At 37.8% G+C, this 21,405-nt stretch overlaps 1 protein-coding gene across 1 annotated transcript in view; it reads right to left on the bottom strand.

Moving 5' to 3' along the window:
- The window catches only part of LOC143188874 (potassium voltage-gated channel subfamily KQT member 1-like), a 64,568-nt gene extending 44,271 nt beyond the window's left edge, over positions 1 to 20,297 (bottom strand). Inside the window, exons 1-2 of the mRNA XM_076393372.1 lie at positions 20,000 to 20,297; positions 10,277 to 10,832 (exon numbers count right to left, since the gene is read on the bottom strand). Of these exons, the coding sequence (XP_076249487.1) occupies positions 10,277 to 10,832; positions 20,000 to 20,297 (854 nt within the window). The remainder of the gene's footprint in view (positions 1 to 10,276; positions 10,833 to 19,999) is intronic.
- Positions 20,298 to 21,405: the final 1,108 nt, after the last annotated feature.

Here is a 21,405-nt window from a genome sequence, read left to right as displayed (position 1 = left end):
ATAATGCAGGCTACGTACGAATAATAGAATCTACACAGATTACGAGTGAACAATGAGAAGCGTAATTACAATGTACCGATCAATTATTCACTGAATTGACCCAGGATTTCAATTACCAACATGAATGTTATTATATTGAATTGATTGATACGATGTAAATTGTGTTATTGAGTATCTTATAATTTGTACTGCACCTCCTATAACATGGTACTGCATACTTTCATATTATTTAGTTTTTTCTCTTTGTTTAAAAATTTTTCTTACACAACGACTGTGCTGCTTTACAATCAGGATTATCACAAGAGTATTCAATAATCTGTTTTAAATCATGAAGTCCTAATGTTGCGTTAATATAATTCATTTGCAAATCTTTTCAAACAGACCATGTTATTGAATTCTATTTTTTGTAACATTTTATTATAAATAAAGTAGCATGCAAAAATTTACTAGGGTAAATTTTCTGTCATTTCTACATAATTTTTTTTTTCTAAATGTAAGCAGACATAGTATAAAAATGGCACAATGTTTACACATTCAGTTATCAATTACAAATTATTCAAGAACAGAGAAATCTGACATCTGGCTATTCGTATTATCGATCGTTTGTGCATGTTGTCATGTGCACAAGTTGCACTGCAACTTATAATACCAGTACCAGTTAAATATAGCAATCTGTGCTGCTCAACAACGAAGGTTACGTTACATTCAGTGTCCAATGCTTCTGAGTAGAGCTGAGAATAGTGTCACATAAACTACGGTCAATCGTTCTTTTGCACGATTCTGTTCTTCCCATACCAAACTACGATTTATGTTGTCAGAACTTGTCTAACTTGTTGCGGGAATCAAATGTTCCGCCAAGTTTCTTTGACTAAGTCAACGCACAAGGAACATAGTCGAAGATTCTCTTAACGATTTCAAAGAAATTTTGTAGATTTGCAAAACAAACGAAGGGTCACCCTATTTTAGAGAGTTAAATTTTGAAAAATGAAAGCACAATATTTTCTTGTTTGAAACTTATTATTCTCTTTATTTCTTGAAACTACTTCCTCAGATTACTTGGGACTTACATATTCCATGAGACAGGAATGCATTGTCATCGAATAAACTTATTACCTACTCATAATAAGAAACGATAATTGCAAGACAATTTGCATTTAAATATCAAGATAACTAATCAAATGCTTTTAGAAGTCTGAGTTCTTCCAAATTTCCTTATTACAAATTAATTCTTCCAAAAATGAAGAAGTTACAGAACTGTATCAAGATAGACCTATTGTAAATTCAGAAGTTCAGGATGCAGCTGCACGAAGAGACTCGAGAACCAGCACACTCTCAAGCTCTAAGTAGAATACTTTAATTCGGTTTAAGCTTAATCTCTCGTACAACAACGACTCGACGTAACAGCTCGACGTAGATTAAAGTTTACTAGGCAAGACAGAGTGACAATTAGAACCTGATGCTCTAGGCAGAATTAGAAGTCGGAACAGAGTACTGTCAAATTCTAACAACTGATCTTACGAGAGCCAAAGGATATTTCAATTTCCAGAGGTTGCTGCGTAATTTTGAATCGCGTGAAGGTGGGAGATCAAAAGGGCGATTCACTAAGCCGAGATTAGGATCCTTTTTGTGCTAAACGTCTACACCAGCTAGATGGGGGAGATCCCTCTACCCTGAGGCTTATATCTAAATGGCTATACCTATGAAATTAATTCAACGTAATTACAGTGTTCTTACGTAGATTATGATCTCTGCGTTATGAGAATTTAATTAAGAATTTTCGTGTTCCCTTCAAGGATAATGCCGAGCAATTTAGTCGAATGGTGAGCCTTCTATATACAGCTTTCAATATTTTGTCACAATTCGTTGTTGTTATTTTTAATAAGATTCGTACTCTAAGAGAAAATAGAAAATCTTCCAATTAATTTCACTTACAAATACAATAAACGTAAATATAACTATCCATCCCTTGTATCTAAGAAATGCCAAATTATTTCAGAAACAGAAAACGCTGCATGATCGACCCCAAACTCTACCAACGAGTAAATCTAGATTCCCATAAAACAAAGGCAACCGATGAAGGGGAAGGAGTTATTACGCGAAAATGATGAATATTAAAAAAGAAAGAAAGGATGGAGAAGGTGATTCGAATTGTGAACAATTATCATAGTAGGTCGATGGAGGTGACCTGTAAAGCCAAACCTGGCTTGGCTCGGTATTCGTCGGAATTATAGTCCTGAGGCACGCCATCTTAAAGCATGTTCCACGGGCTGAGACCGACTTCGTTACCGCCGCGCGCTCGTCGTTACTTAACGAGGTATCGCTCGCTAATAAATTACTTATACAAGCGGGACGAATCCGCCGCGGCAATTACCGAACCTTTCGGCCTCACCTCGCCAACGCGCCACTGCTTCCCCAACGAAATCGACCGTTGCTTAGTCGGGAACGTTAACGCGGCGTCAATCTTGCCCGACCGACATGGAAATGCAGATTGCATTTTCATTCGCGTTTCTGCCTGTCTGTCCTCTGATTATTGTCCCTATCTTCCTCGTTAGTTCTCGGTGATACTGGCGAATGGAGTTGTTAACGTTACAGTCGTATCTTCGCGTTCCTGCGCCACGTGTCTGAGAGTTGTTCAGTGAGAGGCGATATGATAGAAAAAGGAGAGAACAGAAACATTTGCAGACTCATTAATGAGTGATTATTAATGGTGTGGTGATACTTGATGACGAGTATGAGACGTTATTTTGGGGGTATGTGACTGATAGTTTATGAGGGTAAAAGATTAGAAAATTTTAAAGATTCTTTGTATTCAAAAATTCAAAAATTCAAAAATTCAAAAATTCAAAAATTCAAAAATTCAAAAATTCAAAAATTCAAAAATTCAAAAATTCAAAAATTCAAAAATTCAAAAATTCAAAAATTCAGATATTCAAAAATTCAAATATTCAAAAATTCAAATATTCAAATATTCAAATATTCAAATATTCAAAAATTCAAATTTTTAAATACATAAATACTCAAATATTTAAATCTTTAGACATTCAAATGTTCCTATGTTCAAATTTAACAAGGCTATTTTGATAAACCCAATGAAAAATATAATCGACCATAAACCTGGACATTTCACTTGCTTTCCCCAACTTCATCCCCTTGACAGTTTATGATAATTTATTTCCACGAATGCTGGAGTTCTAGATACAAGATGCACAGGCAATGTCAGGCGGTTTGAGATAGTTAGTAATAAAGTTTAATGGATTTGATATAAACTTTAATCTTCACGAGGGTATATTTCTGAGGAAATGTATAAAGGTTATAGAAACCAAGTACGGAGATAGAAATGAAATCAAACTTAAAATAAAAGTTGTAAGACTGAAACGTGATCTACAATTTAGAAATGACAGGATACTGAAATATAGATTAAAATGATAATGTGGTATTAAATGTTAAAATACGGAAGTGAATTTTTCTCAGACATAAATCCTCTTAGGAACGAATTACTTTTCTATATTTTTGCCTAATTTTTTGCATCTAGAATCATTAATTTCGCATTCGTACCGCCAGTTGTATGGATAATATACTGAACATGCGTGTGGTCGACGTCGAGTCTCGATGGACACTTCATCGTAGAGGACAGGTGAAGAGGTTCTCGAGAATTTATCCCTTACTGGTCGAGCGACTTTGTCGAGGGCCGTGTGATCAACGTATTATCAACGACACTTCTCGTGTCTATGATCCTCCAAAAAGGATCCAGTATTATCTGCACTACAAACGTTTGCCCTCTCAACCATTACAAGACTCTTCAAATACCCACATCAATGGTACCTGCAACCTTTGAAATCACGTTTTCAATCGCTGCAGCAAATTAACATCAAACTCTTTGTGGGGAGAATGTCTCTTTAGAAGTAAATGAATCAGAACAATGCAGCAACGATGAGGAAGTTTATTTCTAGATTAATTTTTCTCGAATAGAAAATATGTATTCTACTGGAACTTTTGAGATGAAAAAATATATGTATGCTAATATAAACTTATATTTAAAATTGAGATTTCTGCTTCAAATCTGTGCATTTTTATTCATAGTTTAAAGATTCATCATAGGAACAATCAGCTCGGATAGTAGACATTTGAGACTGGTTCACTTCATTCACTTCATTCTCTTGAAACGCTAATTGACGAAAAAAGGGACACGCGAATTCTGTTTCCTAATACTGCATAAATCTGTGGTGACTTAAGTATTTTAAATAGAAGAGGTTTTTTATCTTTTCATCTCGAAAAATAGAACCTCCCTTCAGATAATTATTTCTTTTTCTTTTTTTCGAAATAGTTCGATCGATTCTTCACTCTAACAAATAAGAGTTATTCTAACGCTTCGGCCTACTTTTATCCTGCATAAATAGCAACGCGTTATTAGGTGAAATGCATGCGCAAGCTATTCGCGTGTCGCACGTTATTTTTAGACGAGAAATCATGTTCGCTGATATGCAATTTGTGTACGCGTGTACCTGACGAATTTTTCATATTTCGATTTCTCACGGGAGCCATTAAACTTTTTAGTGGTCGCTGACATTTCCATAAAATAGACAAATATTTCTACCTTTACACGTACGACCCTGTCACAGTCACATGAAGGGGCGTTTAGTATCAATTTTGTGACATCTTTATTTTCGAACTGATTATATTTATACTATGACATACGACACGCACAAAGCACTGTGATTAATAGATAAATAATCTAAAATGAGTTAAAAGTGATTCTATACAAAAAAAGTTGAAAATATAAAATATTTAGAGTCTGAAACTGAACTTATACTAAATCTATAAATATACTATGTACGACACAACTCTAGAATTCAATTTGGTGTAAAAATCCTTTGCTCCTTGCATGTGTAATTACTTAGCATGTGTAACGACTATGCAAAGAAACAATTTTTATATACACTACTGTGCATTCTAATAGAATGTCCACTTCTCCATAAAAACGAATATAAAGAAGCAACTAGGCAACGCTAGAAGAAAATATCAAACTATGGACTCAAACTATTAGCATCTCTCCGACGCAACAAATACTGTGAGTTTTTATTACCTAGCTAATTAATTCCTTATAATTCTCACAATTACCCTCTCCATAGACCCTTTTCCCTTTCTCCATCCCTTAACCCCCAAGGAACGTACTGCACTGCCTGGCACACTAACACTTCACCTGAACAAACTTTTGTTACCGACGAAATAAAATTCCCAGCAAGTACTAACAGTCGAGTGAAACGGTGGGCAACAGCGCCATTAGCATAAGTTCCCCTTTGAGCGTCGCGAAACGCACCCGGTTGCATGCGGGATACGCTTTAAAATCCCAGAGAATTCGACGCGGCTTACCCTGTTGCGTTTTCAACTGAAAGACAGCCGATTATAAACGGGGAACAATGCAAATCAATTTCCATTGTCCGGGCAACAAACACAATGCGCATTCGTCTCCGATTTCCAAAGCGTCAATTACGGGAAAATGTATACGGAGGCGAAGCGAAACGAACGTGCAACAGTGTGGAACTCATTAGACACGGTAAATGGGAATTTTCGTTTCAAACTTGAATCACCATGTATGATAAAATTTCTATGTAAATCGTCGATATTGTTGTATGAAAGATTTTAAATAGAGAGTTAGTGATGAAACTAGTTTGGGAACATAATACAATATTATTAGAAGCATGAAATTTGTAGTAGTTACTTTTTTAGTTAAGAGAGAGGTTTGTTTCAGAAAGTTGACTCAAAGAAAAGGCTTTTTTGGTTCAATTTTTATGAATTCTTTTTCTCTATTATTTTTTTTCGGTTCTGTTACTTTCTTTGTCTTTGTTTTTCTTTTTCTACACTAGTGTAGTTAATTTCAGGGTTTATGCTCATAAATAATTAAATATCTTTTCTTTGTTGAGGTTGATCTTAACAGCTTAACAGGCTTTCTAAAATTGTCTGTAAACTGATAACGAAAATAGTAACCCTAACTCATTCGAAGCAAATGGAATAATGTGTAGTGGTATAATAAGAATCATAGTGATAGAGGGAGAAGTGTGCGCTGTACGCCAAGCGTTTCAGCGCCTAAGAGCTTAATAATGGTTCGACAACCAGTTGCCTGGCTACTGATTTGATTCAATGGGACTTGGAACGCAAACGATCTCATTAGGAAGGAAATCGAAAGTTCTTGGACAGCGAGTGGGGGACTCCTCAAAGCAGCAGCCCCGATCGGTCGTAGCCTCATTAGCTTGATTAATTCAAGGTTCTAATAGAAGGGGCGAAACCATTTCAGCTCGACTGCCAATCGTTGCCAAGTGTGAAAGGGGTTTATATCTTTGACGCGTAAACGGCCAATAAACGGTTTGGATCCTGATAAAATAAATGTGCCTACGATGCTTCCAATAGAATGATGAATACATCTGTCGGCTAATAGTATCTCGATTAATGATTTAAGAGTATTTCTGTTTCCCACAGCGACTGATAAAGCTTTGATTGATTTATTTTTATGAGCTGGAAGACGTATTAAAACTTTTCTTAATTTCGACGCCTTTTTTTGCGTAAATGTAATTTCGAGAAGAATGAGAACACTCGATTGAAATAAGAATTGTGTTCTGGAGAGAAGAAAATATTATTCCATGTAGAGTTTTGTTATTGGTTTACTAATAAATGGCATCAACTTCTTAGTTATTATCGACTGAATTAATTTAGACTATTTTGGAAATTAATTTAACTTGTTTTTGAACAGCTTTTTTAATTCGTTCAAGAAGCAATCCATAGAAATACGAATTTTGAAAACTCGTTTTATCTGTATTTTAATTCCTTTATAAAAGTATTTAATTCATTCAATACTTCCTATAAAATCATACAATTCAATTCTCAATAGAGGAGAAAAATCTCGAGAATTTTATCCGAAAATTTCTAGCCGCTACACATGGATAAATTTTTTTCATTTTTACAATATTACCAATTGCTATGATATTTGCAGATGCATCAAATATTCATATTTCCTTTTAAGCCTGAAGGAATACCATTAAAATTCCATGTTAATTAAATCCTATGGTTCTTATAAATTGACGCAAGTTTCGGCGACCTACATATGTATATCCCTGTTTCTTTCGTAGCAAATCGCGCAGAAAAACGTGCTATTAATGGTAGTATACGTAACCTACTATTTCCAACGAACTGTAGCAAATTGCAGTTCATTCGATTTTATGTTACTCCAATTAGAGATGAACTCTGATAATACTGCTTTCTCACTTTGCGCTAAATTACAGATCACGCTAAAGTTATTACGTACATTTTAACCGCTAAACACTTGAATTTAAGCTACTGACAGTTCCCATACTCGCAACAAATTAATTAATTTGATCGGAAGTGATCAAATGCACTAGAGAATAGTTCCTTCCTTTTCCATACCTTTTAATTGCGTATGTGTCAAATAATTTTAGACATATCACTTAACAATTTAATTCAGAAGATAGGTCAATCAAAATTGGCCAACTTTTACCAAAAATTTATCTATGCCGCAATCTTTTTGATCGGAGTATATTCGTGAAGTGATTAAATTCCAAACTCAACCTAAGAATATATGTTTTAAAAAACAGAAAAGGTATATCAATCTCTCGAGCTCAAAGGAATATCAGATTTCGACATTCACTTCAAACAAGAGAAACTTAATCCGCTTAAGGTACACCATACCACAGATTAAATTATTGCGCGACACGCGTAGTTTTTGTCACAAATGAAAAACGGATCTACTTTTTCGGAAATGAGTAGCGCATTCGACGCAGTGAGTGCACCGACATTCCACGTAAAATGAAAGACATTTCCGTGGCAATTTCCGATAGTGACGCTTCGTGTCACCAAAACTTCAGTGGCATAGTTTGTTATCAGAAAAACTGGCAACACTATATTCGCAGGAATAACATACAAGAACAATTAAAAGTTAAAAAGTTTTTTTAATTCAATATTTTTTTCGAAGAAACATGTACCTACTTATAGTTGTGACTCGTGAAAAATGTTTTCACAACTTTTACACGTATAATTTTACACGTGCCAAAAAAAGTATCGTGAAAAAATAGATCTACAATATTCTGAAGGGTCTCGTTACATCGCACAAGTTCTATTTTTTTATCAACTTCTCTCTTTAGTCTAGCTGCGAGGGAGAGGTACATAAATTTACCAGTATTTCGTAAGGTGCTCGACTAAGGATGCCGCAGCGGTAACTTTCTTTGAAACAAGCAGAAAAAAGCTCGGCTGTTGGCTCGATCGATCATCTTTGTAACCCTATTCGCTCACATAACACTTTGTTTTCACGATGAATATTATGGACCCCCTGACTTAAAAGAGTTGCCAATACTTCGTAGTAACTTGGACGAAGTAAAACAAAGACGTGATGAATAATGCATGGGCGAGGGTATTTTGATACTTCCTCAAGTGGTAAATATGACCAGATCGAAAATAGAAACGCAAGCATGATGGAACTAAAGCTTCGATTAGTGCGCGTTTCAGTCCATTGGATTATTCCTCGTAAGCGAAAACAGATACGTATGTCAAATTATTGAATAAACTACTAGAAAAACAGCTAAATTTCTATTGCTTCTTGTGTATTATTGCCTGTTCTAAATGAAAATTGGAAATAATAAAATAATGGTAGTAGTTTGTGTTTCTTAGCTAGGGGTCACAGAAGTTTATTAAAATTTCTATTTCTAATATTATGTATAATCATATCTAACCACACTCAGGCCAAAAATGATAACGATGACCAAGTAGCACTACATTTAAAAAACTGTTTTATCCAAATAAACTCTCATCCCTGAAATGCAACGCACAGCCCAGGCTGCTTGATTGTCGCGAGATTGGAAAGAAGCGTCGCGAAAAGTTGAATGCTTTCGATGCATCGACCATCACTGTCCAACATCACAATGGCAGCATGCATCCACGGCGTTAACATGCCATCGTGACGGTATTCAACGCGAACTGGTAAGTATTCAACGGTGGCGAGCAACGCACTGGGCACCGCACAAAAGCTCTTCGGCTCGGTAAACGCGATAGGGTGAAAATCCAGCCTCTGCTGGTCGCAAAAATAGACCGAGCGTGGTCGCTTGTCGCGCGAGACAGGGCTTGTCCTGCGAGAGAAAGCTCCTCCATCGAGATCACCCAGAGATGTGCTGAGAAACACCTTCGGGATGTTTTGTCGCGTGCATGTCAACTGGCAAAATCGTCGAACAATGAAACAGGCGCAAGATATTTGCTGCCCTGTCGAAAGATTGCCATGGCGAAGATACCTTCAGGTGTTTATTCGAAGAGAACGAGAATTCGAAAACTATTCAATTTATAGTAGAACCTAGTCTATATTCAAAATTACTGTTATTTAGAGTTGCATATATTTAGAGTTGCATATGCTCTAAAACGCTATTTCTTGCATTTTGTGATCGAAATTTTTAATATTATTAGTAATAATAAATTTGCTAGTAATATTTGGATTCCTTGAGAGCCATAAGAAGAGGATTGGAACAGAGTCCATGTTTGATTGATTAAACGTCTGAGCATATTGAAACAAATTCTAGTGAGTCAGAGCGAGTTTAGAATAAATGGGAGTAGTAAAGAATTTTGAACGATTTGTGGATAGCTTGAATGAATTGGAAAAAATCTAGGCGATTTGGAAGGCGATTAAACAAGCCAGAGGCAATCTAAACGACTTGAAAAAGATTGAACGAATTGGAACAAAACTTAATCAAGTGAAAGTGGATCCGCGAGATTTAAAGCGATTTTGAAATAAATAGAAACGAATTAAAAATAGCTTGAGAAAGTTAAAAATACACCAAATAACTTAAATACGACCAACTCGACTCTGACAAACTCTCAACAACTTAGCACAATTAAATCTCATCACTCTTAAAAACACACAAACTTCATCTAAACTCGATAAACTCATTAAATCCAAAATTCAAGACTAAAAACTTCAATTAATTCGTTAATCGAGCCATTAAAAACCACTTCCCCCAATACCCCTAGCTAGCTCCTAACCACTTTAAAAAACCTCCCTCCCTCCCTCAAATACCATTCACCTCAAAATCCCCCTTCAGGTATCAAAACCTCTTCCGCAAGATCGCCCGATGAAACGTCTCAATCGCTTCCCCGCAACACGCATTCCCACGTTCCGTGATCAACGAGCGCAAAAACGACGCTGCTCCCGTCATCGGTCGGACCCAAATGGTACCGCAGGGAGAAGAAGGCTTCCAGCGGAAAAGGAGATGCTAGTGTCGATACTCACACAGTGAAATGATAGATGAAGCAGATCCAGCCGCCTGGATGCTCGAGGAACACGTACAGCCTCTCCTGGAAGGTCTTCCCCTTCTTGTGGTGGAACACATACTTCGCCTTGAACGCCTGGTCGATGGGCAGATAGATCGGGTAGTAAGGGTCAGGCACGCCTGTCTGGTTCAGGCTGGGCGGCTCGACCTCCGCGGCGTTCACGTCGTTGTCGATGATGTCGTCTTTGCTCTTCTTCCTCCTGTACTTCCTCTTCATCGGCGTGGGCACGCGCTTGTGGTGCGCCTCGCCGTATCGCGGCGAGCGATACCGCCTGAGGAAGGTGAAACGACGGGCAGGCGAGGAGGGCTCCTCCATCTGCGCGCCGTTATCCTCCGTGTCCTCTGTCTCGCTGCCAGGCGTCTTCAGGGCCGTGTTCTCCGAGTCGAGGCAGTGCTCAGCGACCAGCTCGTCCTCGCTGCCCTGCAGAGCAGCGTAGGCGGCCGCGGCGCTCGGCCGCTTTTCCGTAAGCCTAGAGCATTGGTCCTTGCTTCGTGGAAGACTCTCGTTGTTCTCACCTGGACATGTTTCCAGGATATTGCCAGGGCTATGCTGGGCTTAGTGTGCGCGCGGTTTGGAACGGGAGACGACCTCGGGATACCGATCGTCGACGGTGGTGGAGGACCGATTGTCAGATGATGCTCGTTGGTTAGAGTTAGGGCACCGCGGTGTTTTAGCTCGGTGAAGTTATGGTGGATAATGGGGTTGGTGAATTGTGGAAGAATTGGTTCATGAAGTAGCTTACTTGTTTCTTTGGGGATTTTGGTATTGCTGAGAAGTAGCGTGTATAGTCGGTTGCAGTTGGGATTTAAAGTTATATCTGGCGTCTGTGATAATTTGTATTTTAAGACAAACGATTTCTGATATTCAAGTTTCCACATATGTGAATTTGAAAATTTTTAAATATTCAAAATTTCAAATATTATATTATTTTAATAGTTTAATAGAAATTTTCAAGTATTTTCTAATATTGAAATACTGATAACAGTTTCTAGATGTTTCTATATTTAACATTTTCATTAGCTTCATTTAAGTAAAAGGTCGTATACCACAGCCCACATTTCAAACTTTATGTTGATCTCTGTCACAGATATGTGACGCTGGGCTCAGGATAGCATTTACTGGCGAACATGTAAAAGGCTCTAATATTCAAATATTTACATATTCAAATGTTCTAATATTCAATTACTCAAGTCTAAGAACTTTTTTCAATTTTTAAAATCTTGTACTTTGAACTTTCTAATTATGTGGTCATAATCACCTATATCTTCACTAACAATAATTAAAAAAATACAACTACAACCGAGTATCTCAGCTACTCAACTACTCAGCCATTAAATAAATGTTATCTAACAATGACCACAATTTTATATGTTTGATCATCTAAAATATTACTTAAGAAAATAAGGAAAAGCCTTTAATCAAGGCATAAGCTAAAATCGTTCCTTCATTTCAAACCAATTTTCCACACAATAAAATTGCAAGTCAACGAAATTAATTAAGAGAACACTAAACAATCTGCCAATACAATATTTAACAATAATTGCTTCAACCAAGTCCACCAATTGACTTATTAAACGCGAAAATGTATGCTCACGAGTCATTGGCTGGTCAATTTGACTTGATCAGCTTTATCTGGAAAATTATCATTCGATTTGATAGGGGAACGAGCATCAATCTGGAAACGGTCGTCTAACACCGACGCGATCCTCGACCCTCGGATTTCCAGCTCTATGCTATTCACGGTGTCGCGTGTTGGTTCTGCGTTCACTGCAGCTGGTGCAATCGGCTCTTTGTCGAGGTGAATCAATTGAACGATTCTCGCGCGACGCGTTTCTCTTTTAGGGGTGAATCGGAATTTCTTTCGTGTGTACCAACGATACGTCCCAAGAACGGAAGCTTATAGACGGCGTAGGTGTTACTATTGTCAGTGGAAGAAATACAGTAAGGTTATAAAGGCAGCTACTCGAATATTGAGGATCAAGAGTCTAGAGGTAGTGTACCCTCTATGTAGTTTATCGAGCACTAGGGTTTTGAGAATTTTATTACACCGAAAGTGAGGGATGACTTAACCCTTTGTCGACAATTAATTCAAAATGTCATGTGTATCTTCACTATGCAAGGTGTTAGATTGAGCATGGTCTCTATTGATCTCACATAGTTTCGTATTACTTGGTAGAATAGAATATCCAATATCTGGACGTTGTGTTACCTGAATTGATAAATATGTTACCTATCACAAAAACACAACATTTAAGTATAATACGTTCGACAACAGGTGTCATAAATTTTGGAAAGTGATGCTGCTTGTTACAATAAGATAGAAATGAAGAATGGTGAAATTTAATAATATTACAAAAATGATTCTTCTATTATCAGAAAATTGTCATATCCAGACACTTTTGTTTCCCCATTATTTCGGTTACAGGAGGCATTTCGCATACTGTATTTCTTCCAATGTGCCCTACTAATGGCTTCTTTGATACTGTCGACCCGAGTTTTGTGTCGGCGGGACGTAGAGTTTCTGGGTAATGACGGTTCAGAGTGGAACTCCGATCCCAGGCTTGTCCACCAAAGAGTAATGTGCATGGCTCAATAAAATACATCATATTCATTTTCAGTTCCAATCCAGAACTTTTAGTAATAGAAATCATTCTATAAGCGCTAAATTCCTTCGCCTACAATATCCATTAACATGTAATACCAAGACATGAGACGTCAGTCCATCATTCGAAGTGAGATACACCGATTAGGTCCACTCCACTTCTAACGCTACAGCACAGTAATCTTACAGATGAGATGCATCACAGCAGAAGCTTATACATGGAAGACCTAACTAGCGGGAAACTCTGTGACGACTGAATCATCAGCAACGTCAACGTTCTTTCGTAACTTTCTTCACAAAAAGATATTTCTTCTAAATAACAGGCTTCTTAATTTCCCTAAAAAGATATTTCTCCTAACTCGATTTTAGCCCACCTTTTACTCACTCTTGAATATATGAAAACTTGAAAGTTTCAAACTCCTAAGTCTCTACATCTTTCAAGAAACTAAAGCGCACGAAACCACATCAGTGGTTACAAAAAGTGAGTATTAGCATATTCGGCTGAACGAATTCTCCAAACACTCATTAAAAAAAATAAAAAGTGTGCGAAACTTGGAGCGTTCTCCTTGTCAGCTACATAAATAGACACCAGAAGCGATCGAATCCTTCCATCGATAAATGGATAAATCGTTCATCAAACAGGCATTATTCAAATATTTGAGAAGCCGCAAGCCAGCATTTGCAATTCTAACGGGCAGAAAGGTCACGGTGCAATATCTCATCGCGTGATATTCGTGTGTGAATGCATTGGTTCGCGATCAGATCCGCCCATTTGCGAGGCTCGATAATAAGTCTCGACGACAGTCCACCGACAGATCGCTGCGGATACCTTCTTCCTCGATTCCTCGCGGCTGCTGGCCCAGGTGGCCGCCGCAGAATGACACTAGGTGTTTTCGTTTAACCAGGGCGCAACGAGAGCGACGAAAATTGTCTGAAGATTCGATTATCGACCGCATACGCGACAGCTATATTTCTGAGCATCAATCGACGTAGGAAGATTGCACGACGCGTTCTGTATCGACCTGCCTGCTCGACCGACCGCTTATCTGCCCTACAAGATCAACATTAACCGAAGTATTAGAGGCCACGAATTACCATGAATTTTTTATGCCAGATGGAAAGTTAATACTTCCCTGATGTAAAGCGATTCTGACAGTGTAATCGCTCTCTTTATGAAATTTTGGTCACCGAACATGAAGGGACCGATAAGACTTTCAAAGAACGTCCAGATCGCCAAAGGGAATGTCGAAGTGCTTGAAAGGTTCGAATGAATGTTTCAAGGTAATCTGGAATTTGTCTCTCGTGCTGTATGATGATGTTGGCGACGTAATTACTTCATTACTTGAAGTTTCATTAGTATAAAGAAATCAGTGGGACTATAAACAGAAACGCAGAAGCTCTATGTAAAAAAGAATAAGCCACAAATATGGAATAATATTGTTTTATATTGGACTTCGGTTTTGAGGAAACTGGCTTCAAATTTTAACCGAGTATGAACGTACCACAGTGTTGCCACTAACAATAAACTATAATTTATAGTAGATAGTATCTCAAAGGACCTAAAGTTGCAAATTCTTCAATTAACGAAATTCAAATTAATTTTTTCCCAAAGACAAAGGGTATAACCAATTTTAACCTACATATGTACTTACATATTCAGCTTATTTTTTTCACTTTTCTCTCATACCAACAGTTCTGAGATACTTGGTATGTCAGAGGTATACTTTCCATAGAAGATCAATGGCAAAAATTATTTTGATTTTTTAACAAATAAATCTTTTACTATTCAAGAGTCCTTAATTTACAAAAACAACGTAAGTGTAATTCTTTTCTTCAGGGTAAATATACATACAGTGATATTACATAACACTAGTAACAATATCTTGTTTCAACCAAAGTCTGATAAGCAAAAGATGGAACAACTGAGTAACAACACTGTTAGTTTGGCCTCTACTATCTGCGGCTATGTCTTATCTTAATCGAGATGGGTCAAGCGATATAACTGATACGATGTCTGAATAAGAGATACATTAAACAAGATGCTGGATATATTCGGATTCTTACTATACGTAAGATTAATTAAGAGATGCTTTTTGCCTTCGATTTTCAACTGAATGATACCTTTTAACATTGCCGAGAAATGAAACTACTTTCAACACTTCATATAAGAGATATTAATAAATTGTGTAATTGTAAGAAATTGGAAAATTCTGAGACCTTAAAAATAAATTAATAACAAATATACTTGCTCCTTGTACCTAGGTTTCTAATTTCCATTATAGTTTTCATGTATATCTCGACATGCCTCTATGCTTCAATCGAGTATTCAGATCTCAATTTAATTACAATTGTACTCTACAGATTTCAAGAAAAATGAATAAAACGTACTTCGACTAGTTATCTACTCGACCACCTTATTAAGAGATTAAAATTGCGAAATTGTTATTACTACTATTAATTATTTATCATAACCAAATAGCAACGATCCTACCATGTTATGTTAAACCACATATCACACCAATTGAGAGTTCAACTGCCTTAGTTTCAACCTAATTTCGAAACCTGAAAACTAGACCAGATCCACTGCATCAACCCTCAGAACTTCGAAAGAACAGTTTACACCTGAATAGCAAAGAAAACCAGACCTGCATCAACCGTTCAATGCGTCTAGTCATCGTTAAGCATCGACCTTCTCGGGTCGAAATAAAAATGCACAAGGTATGCACGTGGACGTCAGAGGCAGCAGCGCGCGAGTTACGAGGATAAATTGCCTCAAATTATCTGCACGCTCATCGCGAGAACTTCCTGTCTTCCCCGACGGAACGATACGGCGTATCCAGATAAATTCTAACGATTACATGCAATTTCCCCAAGACGTTAACGAACGAAGAATCGGAAGTTCGAGAGGCTATAGCGAATCCCGCGAGATATTTGTCAAGAGTCGCACCCTTCTCTCCTTCTTCGAGGAGAGAATCCGTCGGTTCTGAGAAGAAAAAAAAGGAGACCAGCTTTCACTGGTGTTTAATCGATATTCTTTACAATGTACTTGCTACTCAATGCCGTCCTGTAAGTTGAATTCTTTCGACGACGGGAACGCATTGTATGCGAGGGATTCGATACTAAGCGCTTCGAATAGAATGAAGGTATTAAAATAAGAATTCTATGTTTAAATGATGCGAGCGTCGTAATTGCTGCTATTACTGTTAATTATTTCTTGTGGAAACGATCTTATATGATTTTATAATAATATGCCTATTCCTATAAAATGTCATAAAATAGTATTCGAAATAGGGACTCATTTTTTTTTACCACACCGTTTCAAATTGTTAAATATACGGACTTCCAGATTTTCAAATTTTCAAATTTTCAAATTTAAAACATTTCAAATTTTCAAATTTTCAAACTTTCAGATTTTCAAATTTTCAAATTTTCAAACTTTCAAAGTTTCAAATTTTCAAATTTTCAAATTTTCAAATTTTCCAATTTTCCAATTTCTCACATATATTCAAATTTCTGAATTTTAATGTCAAACAACGTTGACATATTTATATCCTCCAATTTTCAAAGCGAGCTCTACAAAATACCAGATTAGCTACATACTACAGTTCTATAAAATGCAATAAATGTAATAGATTGACAGAAAACTATGCAATTAAGGCACATAAGCGGTCGAAAGGCACTCGATCGAGCGTACTTTCTCTATTCGCAGTAGAACCCAGAGCAACAATGAAAAATAGCATTATGAAGGAAACGTTGACAAGAGACCCGTAAATATTAATACGACCATCTGCCGATTCACATAACTATGATCTGCTCACGCTGACCAATGGTATACTACAATATATCAAGATGGTTTACCTTCGAACTAGAAAGGTCAATGGCGTACATACTCGTAATCGATAATATAATAATTGCGCTCTGATCTAGATTATATCCCACCAGTGACGTCCCCAATTATCCTGGGTGGCCTTCCGATCGTTGCAATTTGCATCAATCTAACCATTCTTTGTATCATTATTTTCAAACAAAATATGTATAATACTCTAAAACCTAAATACAGGTATCCTGTGAAGTTCTCCATGTAATTGAGCTGTTTATATAGCCTGTGACTGAAGAAAAGTTACTAGAAAAATTTCCTAGCAGCAGAAGATACCTTTCCAGAAAATAAGAGGTGGCATTAAAATGTGATTAGCTTGTTGGTAGCACCGAAACAATGGCACAAGAGTGTCTAAAAGACACCCAATAAAGTGGGACTCACAAAACAAAATATCAAGAGTTTCTACCCTACTTTCAGCGTATCCTGAAGGCTACAAAAATCCTAACCCAATTATCAGAAAACAAAAGCATGGTTGCTAATTGTTAGCTGCTGTCTTGACCCAGATTATGGGAGAAGAGGAGACTCACCCAAATGTTCCCCCTAGGGCCAACAGAAAAATTCTACCTACCCCTTCAGACTTCCTCGTCCCTGATTAAATCTGATTAGGATGAAAGACCACAGGACGTTCCTCTAGCTTGGAAATTTTAACCTTGCAAGGTCGACGATAAATATGAGCCAAATTTTAGTTTGCTGCTCTGACTGCTTTGAACTCACTCTAGGAACCTTGAGAGTCTAAGGGATTAACCCTTTTCACTTGATTGTTCCTTCTAAAAGTCAATGTAAACGATATTAACATAGGTGAAATTAATATACGTGATGTTACCTCTGCCATATTGAACAAGAGTTAATAATAATTTATCCGTATAATGAAACTTCAGAACGAAATTACAACAAAACTGTTAGGGCCAAGTTGCAAATTTTCGTCTTTTAACAATAGGATTATTGCAGTATGCTCTGCTGACGAAAAAGGATTGCCCCTATTGCGCTAGAAGAGCTGTCCTTTGCAATCCCTTTGAAAGCTGCGAGGACTCTCCTTATCGATCCTCAAAACTTTCGGTAGAAGCAAAAGGATACGAAACGGGCTGTCTTAGAATTATAGATACGAATTTGAATAGCTTACAGGAGTAGCGAAAACGAACGAGAAAAATGTTCAAATTGTCCACCTTCTTAGGAATCTAATCCTGAAATGAGAAATTTCCTTTGAATATGTATAATATAAAAGCTATTAAAACGTAATCTGAAGATGTGGATATCTCAAAAGGGAATACATGTATAATTTTGAGGGCGTCCATATCCTATTTCGTGAGTTCCATTATTAGCTAAATCCCAACCTATCTCCAAGAGGGTTACATCCCTATCTACAAGTCCATGTAGAGACTGGAAGAGAGTGAAACAAAAAGGATATGAAATAAAATACAAAGGCATTGCGCGAACGTAACCGAAATACGTCCATGGAAAATTAGTTCACCACGTGCACAGATATATCACATTCAAATTACTTTCCATGAGCCACTTGTCTGGGGCATTTACGGACAGATTAATGTTGAATTACAATTTCAATCTGCGCGGGGCGATAATGCACGTTATTAAATGATTTACAGCTATGGAGGCTATATCGGTAAAGGCAATCTGATTTATAACCCCTGTTTCTATTCCAGTACAGCCAATATTTATTCGTTTTGATAACACTGTATCTATAGAATCCTCGAAAAATAAGGTACAAGAAGAGGTCGATAGAAGATTTAAATGGAATGAAAGAGATGCCGAAGTAATATCGAAATTGAAAATCAAGCGACTCACTGATTAGATAAGACGCGACTCAATGCGACCCATACTACGTATATTACAAGTTCGATCGTTACACCATCAAAAGTGAAACGAACTAATTGGTCGAAACAAGGAGCGAAGGATCATTATCGTGGAAAACAGCTCGTTAGGCGCTGATAAATGGTTCAGTATGGTAAGAGAAACAATGTATACTCGATTTAATTACGCTCTCCGTGACGAGAGGGTTCTTAATTGAACGAGGATTTGAAATTTCGAGGCTCAACAGAAATTGAGAGCCTATTATATCGAGACTGAATCACATCGGGAATCTCGTGATTTCAAATACAGTCGTACAAGAGATTAACTCGCCTTTGCCTATTATGCGGGAAATTTTATTCGAGATTGTTGAACTTGAAAGCATAGAGGTGCAAGAAAAAATTCAGAAGATAATTAAGAAAAATTATGAGGAAGAGAGCAAGGAAGACTGAAGGTTCAGCTAACAATAAGATGGAAGGAAGTTCTATCTTCTCATTGTCAGAAGTATTCATGAACACAGTCTTCATACAAAGCGTCAGCAATGTAAGAGAATCATTGCCAAAGAGAAGAAAAAAGATTCTGTAAAATTTTAATAATGACTCTGGACGCTAAAATTCCTTGACAAATATACAAAGCTTTGAAGAAGACAAAATTCTGGAACTTTTCTCATAAAACTGAATATCTGTCTAAAATATTTTCATATGCAATCGACAGTAATTATACCTACTATTCATGTCAAAGTACCTTAAATCATAGACATTTCCACTTAATCTAGATTTCCATTGTCTCGATTCGTCTGTATTAAATGTATATGTAGAAATTGTAATAATTACGTGTCTCTAATTCCTTGACTCGTAGCAGTTTTGAAGAAATGTTATGAACCTGTACTTATTATTATTTTAATAAACAAAATTTGTATTTCTTCTGGAAAAGCATCGTACTGCTTTTCATATCTTACACAAAGTTGCTTGTTTGTAGTTACATTTTTTTGAACTACAAAATACATATGTACTCCACTAGAAGATAGACAATTCTACATCCAGATTTAGACAATTTGAAAAATTTCACACTTGAACTTTGAGAACTTACAAATTTGTGTGACAACAAATCAGCTTGCAAAACGTGACTACACCTCAACTCCTACAAACTTCTCATAGTACCCAAATTGTTCCCCCTCAACCAGCCACACTAAGCCACAAATACTACCTCAAAATTGCTGCAGTAAACAAGCCTCATCATCCTGAAAATTTCCCTGCACTCCATCAAGCAAAACTCCCACTCGCGAATACAGAACCCTCCATCAAGCCACTAGGACCAGAGCCAATGCACTATTACTCTTCGCTGTCCAGCCTGAAATCTCGCTTACTTTCTCTGAGAGAGGACATACGGTCCGAGTGTACCTGAATGCGTGCACTTCTTATGATTGTGATGACCTTGGCAGTTAACATAGTGTTCCTGAGAATTGTGATGCTGGTGTCGTTGTTGCTGTTGCTGGCTGATAGGCGATTTGAGAACGCTCAGGACGAGGTCCTCGCGCGAGGGCACGATCCTCGTCAGCTGCCTGCTCTGCCTAAATAAGGTCTCCTGTTCTCCGCGGTTCATCCTGCACCCAATTCGTCGACGTTGCAAATAAAATCCCGGATACCATTCGTGTCTGCCACGGCCTGGACCGCTGCCTAGCATAACAGCGTGCAGCATCCCGAGGCTGTCTTGCTGCTTGCGCTCGACCACCGACCCTTCACCTCTCCAGCAACCGACCCAACGTTTCTCCTGTCCATGGTCGTCGCAGGAACAGCAACCACTACACGATTCACTTAACAGCGTTCTCGTCGCTGTGAAACCGACACGATTCGAGGGACACTTGGTCCATCGAGCTGGGACACCGATAAACAATGCTTATAATAATTATGCACACGTGAGACTGGATTTGGGGAGATGGAATATGGGAGAGTCTTGGACCAGCCAAGGATTGTCAAGTGTTCTGCTTCAGAAGTGTTAACTCACTGTGGGCGACTGTCTTGAGGAAGTTGAGGGTCGTCTCACTGATTAACCATGATTTCTTCAGTTTAACCTAAATGAGCTTACGAGCTCAAGTTTGTGGGGCAGACAATCATCTTCCTTTTTCTTCTCGATGTTTAACAATGTTTCTTATCTCATCCTCAGAATTTTCCCCCGTTGCCATTTGCAGCGGAGCACTTTTTGACCAGCTCTTTCTATCCTCTCTATTTGCCTTCACGTTTCTCGGTGAAACCCCGAGCGGTTTCGTTTCTACCTTCCTTTAGCTCCTCTTTGCCCCCCTGGACGGTTCTCCCTCGATACCACGGTATCGTTCTCTCGTTCGCGGTTTGGTTCCAAACCCGCAGAGGCGATTAGTTCTCGAAACCGAGTTACCCACGTCCACAGACAATTTGCTGTGTCAGCGTTACGCTACTGTGTAGTTGGCCACCGAGCTACGTAGCGCGCAAGTAGGAAAGTCGTGTGAAGAATTGGGTGGAAGAAAGAACGATGACAAAGCGAATATTCTTTTCGAAAGATGATCGTTATTTAATGAGACCAGCTTCCGAGTTCGACTTCTAGAGAGTTTCACCGATACTTCTTCCTCTTCAGGACCTTCCCAAACGCTTGGAAGTCGTTCTGATGACGAAAATAGGATCTAAAGTTTCTTTGAAAGAGATAGGAGTTCTCGGTCTTCCACGATGACACAGGCGAGGGGATTGGCATTCTCGAAAGGACCTCGACCCTTTCAATCGCTGCTGGACGCGGCATGAGACAGCTAACACTCGATCCTGAAATCACCTAGTAATCT

This window comes from Calliopsis andreniformis, chromosome 3 (assembly GCF_051401765.1).
Source record: "Calliopsis andreniformis isolate RMS-2024a chromosome 3, iyCalAndr_principal, whole genome shotgun sequence".
Classification (NCBI taxonomy): domain Eukaryota; kingdom Metazoa; phylum Arthropoda; class Insecta; order Hymenoptera; family Andrenidae; genus Calliopsis; species Calliopsis andreniformis.
This window is presented reverse-complemented; position numbering and strand designations above follow the sequence as displayed.